Source organism: Myotis daubentonii, chromosome 1 (genome assembly GCF_963259705.1).
Source record: "Myotis daubentonii chromosome 1, mMyoDau2.1, whole genome shotgun sequence".
In the NCBI taxonomy this organism is placed as follows: domain Eukaryota; kingdom Metazoa; phylum Chordata; class Mammalia; order Chiroptera; family Vespertilionidae; genus Myotis; species Myotis daubentonii.
Genome location: NC_081840.1, coordinates 37,878,026 through 37,895,367, shown reverse-complemented (window position 1 = coordinate 37,895,367; position 17,342 = coordinate 37,878,026). Strand labels below are relative to the sequence as shown.

Here is a 17,342-nt window from a genome sequence, read left to right as displayed (position 1 = left end):
CACACACATTTTCTTCAGCGATTCAGCAGCCTTGTCCAATTGGCATTCCAGTTTGACTCCGGACAAATAATCCGAACTGCTCATGGCATGTGGATAGTGGTATTCTATGTACCTAAAACGGGTTTAGAAGTCTTTTTTTTTTTTTTTTTTTTCCTGGAAGAATTCTCTAAACTGAGGAACTGAAGAAAATTTGAAAACTCTCCTGAGTGTGGTAAGAACTTTAGTGCGAAGTGAGAGCAGAGTCCTCAAGAGTCCTCCAGTTCCACCTGACGCTCTCCTGGCCGCTTCACCCTGCACCAGCTTCTGGCTCAGCCTCGGCCGTGATTCCATCCGTGTAAAAATGTGCTAGGGGTAGAGGGAATTGGCCAGGCAGCTACCAGGCTGCCCTGGCGAACAGACGCCAGCTTGCTATCTGAATGTGTGCCCCTGCCAACACAGATATTTCTGAGCTGCTTCTAATGAGATCTGAACTCAAGTTTAGTCTCTGTAAGCCATGGCTCCGGGGCCTTACCCAGCTTGCCTTTCACGGTTGCTATCTTAACAGACCTGACTCCTGATTTAGCCTTCCCACAGTCCATCTGTCATCAGTTCTTCAGTTCCTTCCTCCACATCTCTCTCTTCATCCCCTCGAATCCTGACTCAAGCCCTGGCAATCCTGTCCTAGACCTTATTACAAGGCTTTTGAGAAAGCATGTCTTTGAAGAGTGAATAAAGCATGTTTCTATGTGAGATGTACCCAAGATGTAAATTAGCCGAGGTGACACACTCTAACCTGTGCATAAAAAGAAGGAAAATTATTATTTGTCAAGTTCCTACTATGTGTCAAGTGTCTAACAAGCGTACGAGAGCCAGCATTGCAATTGTTTTTAAATAATATTTTTAATCCAGAGACTACTTTGCCATAGCTGTGCCTACTCTTCAGGAAGCACACTAGATCCTAGTGGCAAATATAGAGTTCTAGCTGATGGACATGCCAACTTGGCCCACTTTAAATCAGTCTTCACATTCCCTCCATCCTGGGCACCTCTGTTCAGCCACTAAGTCTCATCTTTTAATAGTCAGGTCCTTCTCCACAACTTGACCTGAATAGCCTGTGCTCGCCTGGATGCACACCCGTGGTTCTGCACCTTTCCTGGGGACAGGACACAACCATCTGGGGTCTCCTTCAGCCAGGAAGGTTTCCCCGCCTGCCAGCCATGTTGGTAGCTCACCTCAACCATTTCTCCCAGCTTACCGCCTAATCATCTGCTCTTTGGAACTCAAAATTTACACTGAAACTCATTTTACATTAGATTGTCTGATATTACACATTGATAACCCTAGGAGGCCTTCAGGCCCTTTAAGATACGCAACTTTCAAAAAATCTATGCTTTTGTTTAATTTTTCTTCGAACCTATTAAATATTTTTTATGAATCAGAACAGCTTTTTTTTTTTTTTTTAAATATTTGTATTGATTTCAGAGAGGAAGGGAGAGGGAGAGAGAGATAGAAACATCAATGATGAGAGAGAATCCTTGATGGGCTACCTCCTGCAGTTCCCCACAATGGGGAGCCTGCAACCCGGGCATGTGCCCTGGCTGGGAATCAAACCATGACCTCCTGGTTCATAGGTCAACACTCAACCACTGAGCCACCATGGACGGGGCAGAACAGCTTTTGAACAGACATTTCAGCTTTCTCACAGTGGCAATGGGTGGGAGATAGATTACTACCATTTATTGAGTGTCAGGCACTGTAAGGCATGTCACAAGTTATTCCCTCAAGTCTCACACAACCCTGAGATGCGTAGGAGTATCTCCATTTTATAAATGGTGAAATAGATTACATAACCTATCCGTGGTTGCATAGCTGCTTCGATTACACTTGGAATGCCTTGTCCAATTCCCAGGGTCATTTTAAGCCAGTGGGTAGTATGTCTGGTCAAGAAAATACTCCAAGAATGGATACCAAGACAAGAGTAGATGTGCAAGGCATTTATTGGGGGAAATACCTGTGAAGGTTAAGTGCGGGGGGGGGAGCAGACCCAGGCAGGGAGAGCCTTCAGACTAGGACCTGTGTAAGGAGAGAGGGAAGGATTGGGTAGGAAGAGCCTAGGACCACAACACAATTTGGAGCACAGAGGCAATAGCTGGAGCTGGCAACACCACACTGTAGCAGACTCTTGGAGGAGAGCTGCTCAATATGCTTCCATGGCTGCCATGGGCGGAAGCTACAGAGAGACAGACCAGAGGCTTTTTGAAGAAAGCACGTTTTAATCACCAGTGCCAACCAGGGATGCAATGGCCACTCCAGCACCATCTACACAGCCTCTTACAGGGATGGATGTGACCTGTGACTTCCAGACTTCTGAATTTCATGGGCTGGGAAAAACAGGAAACCAACTAAAGTTGCCAAGTTTTAATTTTAATTTTTCCAAATAAGGATATTAATAGCCAAATAGCACTTATATCACCATAATTTAATATGGATACCTTACTATCCCCAAACAGGAAGAGCATAGTCTCCGAGCGAAGTCCTTTAGGTTGAATAAATTCAGAACAATGAAACAGCATTGTTCACTCTAGTCTTGTTTTGCTGCACTTTATTTTTTAAAATACATATATATTTTTTATTGCTGATAGTATTACAAATGTCTCCCATTTGCTGCACTTTAGGTGAAAAACACGCAGGCTCTGGATTGGGTCTAAACATTATACGAGGGTGTTTAAGTACAGGATGGGGTGTTGGATCTGGGCTCTTCTGAGGTACCTTCCGATCTTGAGATTCTTTCATTCAACTCACAGATATTTCCTGCGCATGCCTACGTGGAAGGCCCTAGCAAGATACGGAGGGTCTTAAGCGTGAAGGACACAGGCCCAATCTCTGCACTTGTGGAGCTTAAAACCTGGGGGAGGGAGAGAGATAACGAAGAGATAAACGGATGAATAAGCAATACAATTTCTGCTTATGGTAAGTGCTACCACGTGGAAAGGGCCACTACTTTAGATAGTGCGGTCAAAACAAGCATTTCTAAGAAGGTGACATTTGAGCTAAGACCTGAGGGAGGAGTCAGCCTTTTGGAGCGCTGGATGAGGAGCTGGAAAGACGTAATTTTCCCGGAATAGTAAGTGTAAAGGCTTCGAGAAGGGAATGAATTTGGCACATTTGAGAAACCGAACGCAGGCCAGGGGGCAGCAGCTTGCTTAATGAGGCAGGGAGGCACTGCAGGCGAGGTCAGGCAAGGCCTATTTCCAGTGTCTGGCTGAGAGTCCACTATTCCGCTACAACAACCTTATTTCAGTGACAGATAATTCTCTTTGTCTGAAGAGGATGTCTGGGTATTTCTGCCAAAACATACAAAGGGACATACTATCCTTAGCAAATTCGCCAGGACTCTCCTTTCTGCACCGAAATAAATAAATAAATAAATAAATAAATAAATAAATAAATAAATAAATAAATATAAATAAATAAAAGAATTGGTCCATCTTTCAGGGGTGGACACATATTCAGCAAACTTGTAAGATGTTTGCATACATCCAGCATGACAGAATATTAATTGACAGTGAGAACTCTAACTTCCCAGGACACCAAAACCCTGCACACCATCTGTAGGTACTCCATGTGGGAAGACAGCTTCCGATCAGATTCTCGGGACTAGGACACTCACAGATGGACGTGAGTGCCACCTAGAAGAGAAAGGTGCTGTCTCTCATCTAGAGAGAGCTTGATGGGCACTGCCTGGGCACCCTCCTTCTGTTAATTATGTGCTAATATTGCCCAATATCAGCTCATTCCCAGTCTATTTTCAAAATGTCCCCAAATGTCCTTTATAGCTATTTTTTCAAACCTGGATGCAATCAAGGATAACACATTGCATATGGTTGTTACGTGCCTTTTTGCCTCTTTTAATCTAGAAGTCTTTCCATCATTTTTTCCAGGCCAGTTGTCTTGGAGAATGTCCCTCTATCTGGAGTTGTCTGATTGTTTCCTGATGGGGTTATACTGAACATTCAAACAAGCAAAGATTTCCATATATATATTGATTTCAGAGAGGAAGGGAGCGGGAGAGATCGAAACATCAATGATGACAGTATCACTGATCGGCTGCCTCCTGCACACTCCCCACTGGGGATTGAGCCCGAAACCCAGGCATGTGCCCTGAACCAGGAATCGGACCCTGACCTCCTGGTTCATAGGTCGATGCTCAACCACTTAGCCACACTGGCAGGGCTAAATGTATATATTTATAGAGAGAGACACAGGTTTGTTCGCTCTTTCCCATCCACATAACCTTTCCCCCCCTCAGACAATCATAGTTAATCATAACGTTTATTGGACACGTTATATGCCTGGCATTGTTTTAAGAAATGTCAATGTATTAACTTATTTATTCTTCATAACAACAGTGAGGTATGTTTGTTGCCAGTGAAACTGAGGCACAGAGTGGGAAGTACTTGTGAAAGGTCAAAGGGCTAGCAAATGATGGGGCTGGGTCCCAAGATTCAGGAGCTGGCTTTCTTATCCACAATAATGGAATCATAGCATAGACATTATTCTGCATCTTTAAAAAAACATATTTCTAGGGCAGTATGTATATATAAATTTGACTCATCCTTTTTATTGCCAACAACTTATTATAAATGTTAGCATACAGAAGTTGGAAGAACTGAATGGTGAATACCTACTCATCATCTAGATTCTACATTAACATTTTGTTGAACTTATGTTATCATATATTAATCTATGTATCCACCCATCAGTCTATCATATTCTGATGCATTTTTCCAAGTACAACTCATTTTTAAAAATAGGTGTTTAAGATTTATAGAAAGGAAGTTTCATAATTTATTCATGCATTCCTCTACAGATAAGTATTCTAGTGTTTTGCTATTACCAACAATGCTGAAATTAACATTCTCATATTTATTCTTATACCTTAGTAAACTTTACTTTATAGTAATGATGCTTCTACTTCAGTAGGATAGATTCCTAAAAATGAAATTACCTTAAAAGATATGCCTAATTTAGTGGATACTGTAGGATCTCTTTCCACTAGTGTATCGCCACCAGAGAAATCTGGGAAGGCCTGTAGGGTGCGGCTATAGGGTTAAGCCTCAGACTGACCTGTTGGCAAAGCCACAGACAAGTCCCAGCTTAGAGGGCACAGCCCTCTTATCATAATTAGGCTTGACCTTATGATGCTCCCTAGATCTTATCTGGGTAGCTAATGGGCTGAGGGAGATGCAGTAAGTGCTGCCAAAACAAGTGAAACTCACAAGAACATTGTAACTACGGTGACCACTACCTTATTTACCTCTGGCTATAAAATAAAGGCTCAGCTTGTCTCTGGATCTCTCTCTGTGGCCTCAGCCAGGCACAGGAAGATCCACCTAGACCCAGCTTATTCTCTCTGTCATTTCTTCATCCATTCGCCAGCCTCACTCAGGCTTTCGAATCCTTGGCTGAGCTGGCTCAGCACAAAGGCCTGTATTTCTTCTCCTGTTTTATCTTCCTACTGCTAGAAGAAATATGAACTGAAAAATATAAACATGGAGTTCTCAGAATGCTTTATTGAGACAAACACGTATACATCTATTCATCCTGGCCTCCTGGATGCTATCTGTGTTTAAAATTTTGTGCACCTGTTGAAACTTTTCATCCAATGAGTGCCAATTCAAAATGTATTCTATCTTTCTGAATTTTCTGGCAGATTTTTGTTTCCTCTGATTTTTCTTGACTTTGTGTGTGGCCTCCCCCTCGACCCATTGCTTATTGTACCTTTTAGTGAAGTGTGTCTGTGACAAGCATACTTTGCACTCTCCAATAGAGATTGCAGAGACCATGCCTCCTCTTCTACCTTTGTATCCCCTATTTGCCAGCACAGTGATTTATACTGAATAAATACTTCTTATTGAATGAGTTAGTAAATAAAATAGAGAAGTCGAGAGCAGCAGGTCGTGGCCAAATGATGGACTGTTTGTATTTGAGGTCAAAGTGCTGGGAGTGTATTTAATGTTGAGTCAGAAACCACAGAAAGGTCTGAGCTGGGGAGTGGTTAGGCTAGAGCTGAGGCAGAGAGACACAGTAGGAGGTGAGGACAAGACCCAGGTAGGGAGCAAAACAGACTCATAAGCAATTCTTGGTAGTCACAGACCTAAGTTTTATAGTGCAGTTTCTTTATGATACTTTCTAAATTTAATTTTAATCAGTGGTCCTGAGCACATGCAGTGTTTTGTTTTGTTTTAACTTTTAAATTTTTGGTAGAAAAGTTAGAAAATAAAGAAAAAAGAGGGGGAAAAAAGAGAGGAACAAATGTAATAATCTGAACAATAAAGATTTAATTAAAAAAAAAAGAAAAAAGATAATAATCCTCAATAATTCTACCATACAGGAAAAGCACCAGGAGTTACCATTTTGGTATGTATTTTCATACCTTTGCCTGTGCATAAACATATAATAAAAAATATATTTTAATATATGCTTCTATGAAATTTTATTTATAATTTTATTTTATATATTAAATTTAAGGAAAATAAATATTAAATGTAACATTAAAATTTTCTTATAAGTTAAATATATTTAGATATTATATCAAAAGTATATACATATAGTGTATAGGCTTTTATGTTAAATAAAACCACTTATCTTCAACATGGTAAAATATATAGACAAGGGCAATATATAGACAAAGGCACCTTGAGGTGCCTTTTTGATACTAGAAACACTTAGACATCTTCTTAAGCAGTGGTTATAAACAAAACATTTTTATCTGAAATGAGTCATCTTTGAAACATTTGAACATTTGAGTTATTTGACCAAAAGTGTTATTCACTGAGCAAACACCAATTTCTCTCCTTCCCAGATTCTAGAAAGGAGAAAAGCAAAAAAATGTTTTGAATGTTAATTTGTTTGATAATCTGATCTATTGGTTGGTAGGCCATTGTGGACTCAGTACTGTACTCAGTGTACCCACTATCTAACCCAGTGCCAGGCACAACATAGGTGAACATTAGGCATTTTTAACCCTTTGAGTGCCAACCAATATCCTAGGAACTATGCTAAAATTGCCAAGGCATTTTTGCTGATTTTACAGCAGTTTAGGAAAAAAACTATGAATCGCAAGTAAATGAAGTTACATATTCAAAAACTTAAGGGAACCTTTACTACATTGACATATTTAGCAATATCATCATCACTAATAAAAGCAGACTTAGAACTGGACGCCATTTCGAAGCTTTGATAGCACTCCCGGCACTTTTGGCGAAAGACAGGAGAAGCACGATTGCGCTCCCCGGCACTCTAGGGGTTAAAATGAGCAATTAGGAATATAGTGAACATAGACATATTAATAATCTTCTTTATCCCTTCTTCTCATTCCTTTTCCAAGTGGTGTGGATATTTAGCACTTGTTAGCTACTTCTTCATTATCCATAAAAATGGGGTACAAGTTCACATAGGAAAAACTCACATTTGATACAAACACATATATTTTGTATTCCTTCAGAGTCCTGACTTCACTTTCTATGAGAAACGGAGAAGCAGTGTCACTGGATTTTATCTGCACTCCCTCTCCCATCAGGGACAAAACCAAGAGGCAAGAGACATCACCAGTATTATGAACACACAAACAAAGAGGACTGGCAACTCATGTCAGCCTCATAATTGTATTTCTCAAAAATAATTGAAAGCTTGGCTGGTGTTGCTCAGTGGTTGGGCATCAACATATGAGCCAGGAGGTCACAGTTCCATTCTTGGTCAGGGCACATGCCTGGATTTCAGGCTCCATCCCCAGTGGAGGGCACGCAGGAGGCAGCCAATCAATGATTCTCTCTCATCATTGATGTTTCCCTCTCTCTCTCTCTCCCTCTCCCTTCCTCTCTGAAATCAATAAAAAAATATTTTTTAAAAACAGCTAAACATTGAGCTAAACCAAGATCTTTTCCTAGGTCAAAGGCTTCTGTAAAGACTACATTTTCCCAGTAGGTGGCAGTATTTTCTTTCTTCAGCATAAGTAGAATGCTTGAAGATTTGCCTCAAGGTTTGTTGCATTTGTTTTACTATTTGTTCAGTAAACTGCAGGTGACAATAAACAAGTTAATAAAACTTACATTTCTTTCACTTTCTTTAAAAGAAATCACTCTTGGAGGTTTGCAAACGCCCCAGGAGGGGAAATTTATGCTTTGGCTACATTCAATATCAAGGTGTATGAGGAGGGAGACCGTGCTTTAACCCTCCTCCCCATTTCCTGATAGAAGTTACTTCTAAAGACTGGCTAATTGATAGTAATGTCTTGGAGAAAACATGTCATGTTTTTCTGCCTCTATAATGGTAAAATAATACATAGACTCTAGAATTCTTGTTTGTAGGGCAAACTATTCATTAAACTATGAAGATGTCTTTCCTAGGTGGTCAATAATGAACTTTAAAAATTATCCGCACACCCTATTTTAATGGTAACACCTACATTTTTGCAACTGTACAAGACCTCTCAGTACCCCAACAGATGGTTAGGTGCTGTCACACGTCTGACATGAATTAAATGTCAAAACTAGGTTTGAGGAAGAAAGGATTTAAAGTCCACGGACATATGTTGGAGTTGAAAGACGGAGGTGTTCATTAGTGGAATCATAGCTCAGGCACTTCATAGCTCAGGCACTTTATCTTAAAAAAAAAAAAAAAATACTGTGTTAGAAAGAACGGGGCAGGCTGCGTTGGAAGCATGCGTTGCACTGGTTTCTCAGAAGTACTTTTCCATAAACAACGTTGCTATGTTCAAGAGCTCAGTGTTTTCACTGGAAATAAGGAGATAGTCCGAATTTTCTCATCCACTCCATCTGAGAATATTCAACTAATATCAGAAGGTAGGTTTTAGGGTATTTTTAAACAATTCTCTGCTTTCGAGAGGAGCCATCTCGTGCTGCTCCTCCCCTCTTCAGCGCCACCAGGACCGCGGGAGCCGCTGCCGGGCCTCGGCCTCGCACAGTCGCCAGGTCCAGGTGAGGCTGCCCAGCCCGGCGACTCCGACGCGCTGACAGGTGGCGTCGCCCTCCTCCCAGCCGCTCAGGGCGACGCTGGCCTCCGCTCCAGGCCCGCAGCCGCAGCCCGCGCCCCAGGCATAGCTCCCAGGCTGGCCGCTTCCCCAGGGAAGAGAGAGGCCCGAGAGGGGCGCGGGGCCGGACGCGGGGCTGCCGACAGGAGCAGAGGTCCTCCAAAGCCCGACCCGGCGGGGGACGATCGGACCAGGCGTTCTTTGGGCTCCTCCAACAAGGGACCCACAGAGCCTGGCGCCCGGGCACGTCCAGCTCTGCGTACCGCCCCTCGGCCTCCTCCGCCCTTCGCGTCTGCGACCCCCGAACCCGTCCACGCCCCCAGCCGCAGTGGCCTCAGTTCTCCACCGCCTGCGGACCCAGCCGCTCTGCCACCCGGGGCCCCAGGCAGGCCGAGGGGTCACTAGGGTAGGCGAACCACATTCCCCAGGACGAGCAGCCGGTGACAGCACCGCCCCTACCCGCGCTCAGGCGACTCCAGCGCCCCAATCCCCCGAACCCAGAACCCGCAGGCGGCCGCGGTGAGGAATTCATTCGTCCCCCTCCCCTTCCCCAAACTTCTTCCGTCCGCGCGGCGGTTCTCCCAACTCGACCCCTCCGCGCCATCTGGCTCCTCCCACTGCGCTCCCCTCCCCTTTCCTGGTCCCCACTTAGGAATCCGCTCCCCCCCCCCCGGCTGCCCCCCCCTCCTGTGGCGGGCCGGGTCCGGGATCCTCCCCCGACTCCCCCTGCCTGCCGCCGCCGCCGCCCGGGTTCCTCTCCCCCCGCGGGCGCTCCCTGCCAAGCCCATGATGTAATGGTGTATGTTAATCAGTAGCATGTGGGGAGCTCCGGCTTGGGCGGCTCAGTCCTCCGCGAGCCGACACTGGAGACAGCGGTGGCGGCAGCGGCCGGGACTCGCAGCGCCGCACTCTCCCAGCGCCGCCCGCCCCGACGGCATGGCCCGCAGCCCGGGCTCCGGGCGCCCCCAACCCCGCTGACAGCCGCCGCGGGCCCGGACCCGCGCGCGGGGCCCCGAGCCGCCGGGATGAGCCGCGCCGAGGTGAGCGCCCCTTTCCTTCCGCCCCCCGCAGGGGACCCGCGGGCCACTGGGTCCCCTTCCCGGGGGACGTCCCTCTCCGCTAGATAAGTTCTGGGGCCCGGGAAGCGGGATGCTGGGAGAGAGCCGCCTCTTCGAGGGCTGAGCCGCTGGGCTCCCCTCTTTGCCGGCGGCGGCCACCCCGACAGTGAGAGGCCGGGGGAGCCCCAGAAGCCGAACTTTGTTTGAGGTCCTGGGGAGGGGAGGCGGCGTGTGCCGAGGCCTCGGAGCCGCCCTGCCCGCGGGGTAAGAAGTGCTGTGGACCCGCGCGGTCTCCACGCTCGGCGTGCGCTCGGGGCCGTGCCGCCCGGGACGCGCGGACCAGGCGCTGGGCCGGACAGACCCGCCCGTAGGAGGCGGCGGAGCAGGATGCCTAAAGCACACACGCGCGTGCACACACTTACACACGCACACAGGCACGCACACATCTGATCGCTCTGGGCACCGCAGGCCCCGGAGACCTCCCTGTGGGCTGGAGCGGCGAGGCGCGGGGGAGCCGGGCTCCGGCTGCGCCTCCGCCCGCTGGGCGAGGAGCTTTGGGTGGGGAGAGTTTATTTTTGTCTCGAGCTGCTGCCTTGGCTGCTCACGGCCTAAATCCAGAGGGGCGCCTGGCGGTGGAGATGCTGGCTGTTGCTGTAGATGGAGCTGCAGCCGCTCGGCTGCTTCTCTGGGAGGAGGAGGAGGAGGAGGAGGAGGAAGGAACTCGGGCTGCGGCTGCCTCCGCCTCCGCTTTGCATTAGCCCCCACCCCCGCGCCCCTCGCAGCCGCATTGCAAGTTTTCTGCGCGAGGAAAATCTGTTGCTGGTGCTGGCGTTCGCACCAGCCCCGAGGCCACCCCGGGTGGGGTGTGTGGGGAGCACCAGCCGTTCGCAGCGGCAGCAACAGGAAGCCGTGGGGTCTCCTCCCGCACCTGGGAAGGAGGCTTCTTGCCCTTCTCAGAGCGGGAATAGCTCGTCTCCCGCATCCGGGTGCGGAGGGGGCGGCCGGATTTGGGGGGACCGAACCCCTCGCGGGGCGCCCCCCGTCCCCACCCCCTGATGCACTCGTTTCCCAGGCGTGCTCCCTCGCCGGCCGAGGTCTCACTGCAGCCCTTTCTCTCCTTCCAGTGGTGATCGCCGCTCGGGAATGCGGGTGTAAAGGGTCCGAGCTGCCGCCCAGCGGGAAAGAGACCCCGGGACGCCGGAAATCACCATCCTGAAGCCGTGAGAAGGGGGAGGGAAGAGAGCATTCTTCATTCAGTTTGTGTGCCTTGTGGGGATTTTTTTTTTAAATCGTTATATTTTTTTTTTAAAAAAAGAAACATTTCCGTGCTACTGTCTGTCATCATCTCTGGGGAAATCAGCCAGAACCACCGGAACGTAACTGAAACCAGACGAGAAAGGCAGCCGCCGAGGCAGTACCTGCAGCGTCCGAGCGCCAGAGCCACCTTGGAACCGGAACGCGCCTCCGGCGGCCGCGGGGCTGCGGCTCCGCCAAACTTTGGGGCGGGCGGGCCGGGCTGGGGCTCCGAGGGGCTTCGTAGACAGAGGGCCGCCCCCTAACCATGATGTTTCGCGACCAGGTCGGGGTGCTGGCGGGTTGGTTTAAGGGCTGGAACGAGTGCGAGCAGACTGTTGCGCTGCTGTCGCTGCTCAAGCGCGTGAGCCAGACCCAGGCCCGCTTCCTCCAGCTCTGCCTGGAGCACTCGCTGGCCGACTGCGCGGAGCTGCACGTCCTGGAGGGCGAGGCCAACAGCCCGGGTAAGTGCGGGGCCGCCCGCGTCCCGCCGGCCCCCCCCCTCCGCCCCCTTCCCAGCCTCGGGCCCAGGCCCCGCCCCCGGCCGCGGTTCCGCGGGGACACGGTCCGCGCTGTCCCCCGGGCCCTTGGCCTCTCCACCTCTTCCGCGTCCCCGCCCCTGCCGCCCACTCACCTCCGCTGGCCGCTTAGGGTTGGTGGCCACGGTCAACTCCTTCAGTCCATTCCGTGTGGTAGCCACGGTAGCATGAATGATTGATTTTTCCCTCATGCAGTTTCCTGGGAAATAAGTAAGTCAGGTCACGTAGAGTCTGGATTTTCTGGGCTTTTTTTCTTCTTGGTTTGGGCAACGTGGCTCTGTGGGTTTCAGCAACACACGAGGCAGCCCGGGACCCCTGCCCTTTGGAAGGCAAGCTTTGATTAGGCTGTCTGAGCAATCCATGAAAATCTAATGCTGTTATTAATTTCCCCCCACGGGGAGTACAGTTTTAGAGCTCCGTCTTCTGAATAATATGTAGGTGATGCTACCGACTATTAAAATAATACTTGCAGTTCATATGCTCTTTGGGTCTGCTACTCTATGCTGACGCTATCCATATGGATATGCATCTTGTAGATGCCTGACAGCAGGCATGAATCAGAGTTCTTGCTGCTTTTTCTTAGGAAACTTTCCTGAATAGAACAGAATTGCTTCGTATTACCCTGCTAGTATTTTACAGGCACCTCAACTAGTATAGAAAGTGGATGTACACGAAGGGTCCAGCGATTTGCTGTTTGCTAGCATGGGTGGTGACAGAATGAAATGATATCCTGGGGTGTGTGTGTTGGGGGGGGGAGGTGGTGGTGGTTTGGATGGGGGATGGGGAAAAGGTCTGTTGCTTATAATTTTGGATAGGGGAAATTCTTCCGTTCATGCTGCAGCAGGAGGGTGAACAGAGCCCCCAGTGTTTATGCAGAGAAAAGAATGCAGGGTCCTCTTCCAGCTGTTCCATGTTAGGGCCGCTAGCCTGCCCGCCTCAGCAGAGGCCTGGGCTGCCATTTGATGACAAGGTCCAGTCCAGGACTGCAGGGCCTGGGAGACACGAAAATGAGTGTATCGGGGCAGCAAGAGGGGAGCTGGCCTCCACCTTACTTCTCCTCCCTGGTGTGGTGCTCATGATGCTGCAAACACCAGGATGGGATGTTTCCATATATAGAATCACAGGCTGGAAGTGACCACTGGAAATCCTCACAGTCCCTTTCCTGAGCAGACAGGACTGCACCCCGAGGATCTCCTGTTGCCAAGGATGGGGGGCAAACTGAGGGGGATCCCACAGGCCTCCTGGGATTCACTGGAGCCCAACAGCCTGCCATGTTAGGCACAGGGTGGTGGTGGCAGGGTCCCTTTGCTCAGCCCCACATTTATAAATAGCTAAAAGGCCAGCCTCCTTCATAAGGGTGTGGGAGCATAACTAGGTTAAGTGATGTCCACTGTCTTTATTCCCATCCTTAACGTGACAGGGTAGCCTGGTTTACCTGCTTGAGTTTGCTTTCTCGGGTTGACAAACAAGGTTATATAAACTTTAGTGTCTGGTGGAATGCACAGGATTGATGTACAGTCATTTCTGTTGAACGCTTGACTCCAGTGCTTGTAGGGACTGTTTAAAAATGATAATTAATCTTTCGGTTACTCAAATGTTAGAGCAACATTTTTTCCTTCTGAGTAAAGAAGACTTTTCCCAATAGAGCAGCGGTTTAGAAAGGGAGGTATTTAAAACATATGGTATTAAAAAGAAGTTGCTTACTTAACAATCTTGTAATTTAATAAGCCAAGAAAATGTTGACCTTCTGTGAATCAGTATGTCATTTAGTGGTTTTTTTCCCCTCAAAAAATTTCCCCCATACTTATTTGTGTAAGACACCTACCTGTTCATGCTGCTAAGTGCTATAGACCTACAGCCTCTAGACCTGTTATGTAAGATAGGGACCATTTTCCAGTTTCCGGATTATCCTTTCAACCTGGACAGTTTGCTTCCTTGGAAACCTTTGTACTTGGTATGTTGTGTGGCCAGCACATAAATCATTAGTGAGGTCGTGTGATGGTTTGCTCTACTTCTGCAGCGTGGGGACCACAAAGAGCATCAAGATGTGTTATACATACCTGAGTGTGGAGTGCTGCTCTCTTACCGACATTGGAACCTCGCCAAGAACGAGGAAAGGGGCAAAAATGCCCGCTCAGCAACCAGAATAGATGGCATCATGTCCGGGAGAATAGTTCAGACCCTGTCTAGGAACATAATTACTCTTATTTTAGACAACAATCCTAACATTAAAATTTTTTGAATAATAATCTATTGCATATTATGGTTAGCACATTGAGAACGAGGTGAGCAGCTGCTGTAACCAGGAGTGGAAAGTGATCCCTGACAGCTTGACAACCAGGGAAGAGACAAAAATTTTCAGGGCAAAAGCCCCGAAAGTTTTGGGAATGTTAGAGTAGGACCCTGCGGGCATTACTCTATGATAACATAAATCAGTAATTGCTGTTTACCATTAATGAGAGTGAACTACCAAAGGGATGGATACATTTTTAAATGCGCTCTTTGAGAAGGGAAGAAAATAGAAGGTCATAAACTTTGGAAATATTGACACTCAAGATAATTGACCTCCCGAGCTGTTTCATTCTGTAAAGCTCTTAGCCATTCAGAAAACTAGGCTTGTGTATAAATGACTCATTCATTGGCTGGCTGAGGTGTCCTATACCAAAATCATCGTGTATCACTTTATGTTGTAATCATCAATTCAACAAGCACACGTATTTCTTCTGGTAATGAGAGATTTTAAAATGTGGTGAATGGGGATCAAATTCATATCTGGGGCTTGATTGCAGGATAATTAAAAAAAAGTAGTAATAGGTAAGTAATAGTATGAACTTGGCTCTGTTTTCTCCAGGACTGACTTTAAATAGAGCCTTTCACATTGAACCTAGTTGATTTGAAATCTGCGGGATGTATTTTGATATTAACTTTTCATTCTCTTAAATTAGCATTTATTGAGAATCTAGTGCTTCACTGGTTCAGTCTTTGCCTCAGATTCATGGCCATCTGAGACTTAAAAAAAAAAAGGTTGAGTCCATTCCTGTGGATTTATGAGTGTCACGATCAGCTCTTTAAGGAGAGGTTTGTTTCCAGAAGCCTCATGCCCTTAGATAAGTACCCTTCAGCCACCAGCCCAGGTTAACATTGAGACTTCTAGCCAGTCTCAGTTTGTAGATGACTGTTTCTGGAGCTGATATTTCATTCAATACTTCAAAATGGCAAAAATGGAACCCACAGGCGTTACCTGCCATTTCCCAAAGAAAAAAATAGGTTGTGTGGCATTGTTTATTTCTGACTTTTATCATTTGGATTTGAAATATATTTTCCAATGGAAGTAGTGTAATAAATGGAGATTTGCAAGTGAATCCACAGCAACTTATTAACTCACAAAACAGTGTATGTCTTGTGGAGATATTGCATATGTTTGCAGTAAGTAAGGGGCAAAAAGATGGTCGCTTTACTTACAAGTAAATACAGGAGAAAGTATTCTCTGAAATGGTGGTGCTTGACAATTACAAATGACTTGTGGGCGTATTTACTCTCATTAGAGGGTGAAGATGTTGGCTCTATAATTTTTATGGTTTTTAATTTTCATAGTGTAAGTATGCCATACCCTGAGCTGCATTTTTAAATCACAAAGGAATAAAAGGAAAGCAGAAGAATAGAGATTTTCCTAATGATGCTGGGTAAGATGTTGTTTGTAGTACTTACTTTGATTTATTCATTCCACATGCATTTTCTAACTATTTTCCTAGCCCTGTGTTATGAAGTGGGAATACAAAGGTAACTGACTATATAGTCCAGTGTCTGGTACACAATATCATGGGTGCTCAAGCATAGATATGGGTGGGGGCAGTGGTTCTACACACCCACTGTGAACCTAGACTAGAAGCTAATTGCCTGGCAGAGTCAAGGAAGACTTCATTGAAGAAGACATATGTTTGAGTTGAGTTTTGAAGGGTGAGTAGGAGTTGGTTCAATATGTAAAAAGGATTATAGAGAACAGTCATGAAGGTGTTTTATAAGCAGAAAGGATCATATTTATAAAAATACTGCTTTATGAAAAGGCCCAGTAGTGTGCAGGAAATGGTGAGTTTAGGGTACCTAGAAAGAGTGTAGAATGAGCTCGAAGAGGCAGAAGTTATAACAGAAGCTATGGGTATGCAGGACTTTGTCAGCTAAGGTGTTTGGATTTAACCCTGCAGAGATGATAGAAAACCCAAGAAGACTTTTTGAAAAGGAGTTTAAAGATGAAGTGTGTGTGTGTGTGTGTGTGTGTGTGTGTGTGTGTGTGTACACTCTGGAGAAAGAGAATTCCTGTATATATATGCATGATCTTCTGAGAAGCAAAAATGGAAGAAGTAAGGCAATTTGGGTCAGACAGGTTCCATTTTGGCCACCTGGTGGCATCATGAGCTCAGGGTAGCTTTGTTACTGTCAGCATTGATGTATGGGGGAAGAAGAAAGGATTGAGATGGAGAGGAAAAGAAAATAATTGTCCAGGTGGCCATTTATTTATATCTACAGGAGTCAATTTCTGAGCCTCCATTTTGTCATCTGTAAAATGGAGCTAATCAAACGGTGTTATTGTCCAGAAGTTACTTATTAATCATCAATGATGACCTATTCTATTCCCCAGGTTTAATATTGCCTCTGATGAATCTAGAATTTATATTAAAATGTTTGCTTAAATCAGGGGTCCTCAAACTACGGCCCGCCGAAAACTTTTATCCAGCCCGCCGGGTGTTTTTGCCGCCACTGCCTGTCCTGCTTAGCAGCCGACTGGTCCCGGGCCCGCAGTGCGCATGTGTGGAATGTCTGAGGGACAGTGAACTGGCCCCCTGTTTAAAAAGTTTGAGGACCTCTGGCTTAAATGGTAGGAGATCTTTTTCTTTAAAGATTATCAAAGAGAGATGGGGGAGGGCTTGAACCCTGAAAAGGTATGAACCTACTTTGCTCCACCTTCTGCATTGTAGCTTTGCTGTTCTCTATCATGTCGGGTTCTAAAAAAAATGCAGCATTGACCCAGTTTTCCTAAATTACCTGTCAACATTTTTTTCCCCTTCAGTTGGTGAAAGTGAAAAGAGGAAATTATTTTGTTGAATGAAATATATTGGGACTTTGTACCTGAAACACTTTTTACTTAGGGCGAGGTAATTTTCTTTGGGTTGCTCAAACACATCCATACTCTTTGTTGCAAATAACTTGGATTTGATTGTTTAGCTTGGGTGTTCAAGGGCTTCAGCAACTGAGTGTGTTATAAGCAGGTCCCATCAAAGCAAGTAAACGGCAGACAAACTTAACAGCAATCAGATTGGTTTATTTATGTTTAAACAAACAAATGAGGGTGAAATGAGAGTCGGAAGGACTGAGAAATAACTGAAGACTCCAAAGCATATCCTGTAGAAGTGCAATTCTAAAGAG

The 17,342-nt window shown here is 46.3% G+C and overlaps 1 protein-coding gene across 7 annotated transcripts in view; it reads left to right on the top strand.

Annotated features, from left to right (window-relative positions):
- The first annotated feature begins 9,782 nt into the window (after positions 1–9,782).
- Positions 9,783–17,342, top strand: part of SAMD4A (sterile alpha motif domain containing 4A) — a 216,029-nt gene continuing 208,469 nt past the window's right edge. Inside the window, exons 1-3 of one of the 7 annotated variants that reach the window (XM_059695406.1) lie at positions 9,783–10,071; positions 11,214–11,309; positions 11,405–11,846. In XM_059695406.1, coding sequence (XP_059551389.1) covers positions 11,651–11,846 — 196 coding nt within the window. In that variant the 5' untranslated portion in view covers positions 9,783–10,071; positions 11,214–11,309; positions 11,405–11,650. Of the gene's footprint in view, positions 10,072–10,856; positions 11,076–11,213; positions 11,847–17,342 lie in introns of those variants that run through there. The other 6 variants (XM_059695409.1, XM_059695400.1, XM_059695424.1 and 3 more) reach the window with 6 other exon arrangements.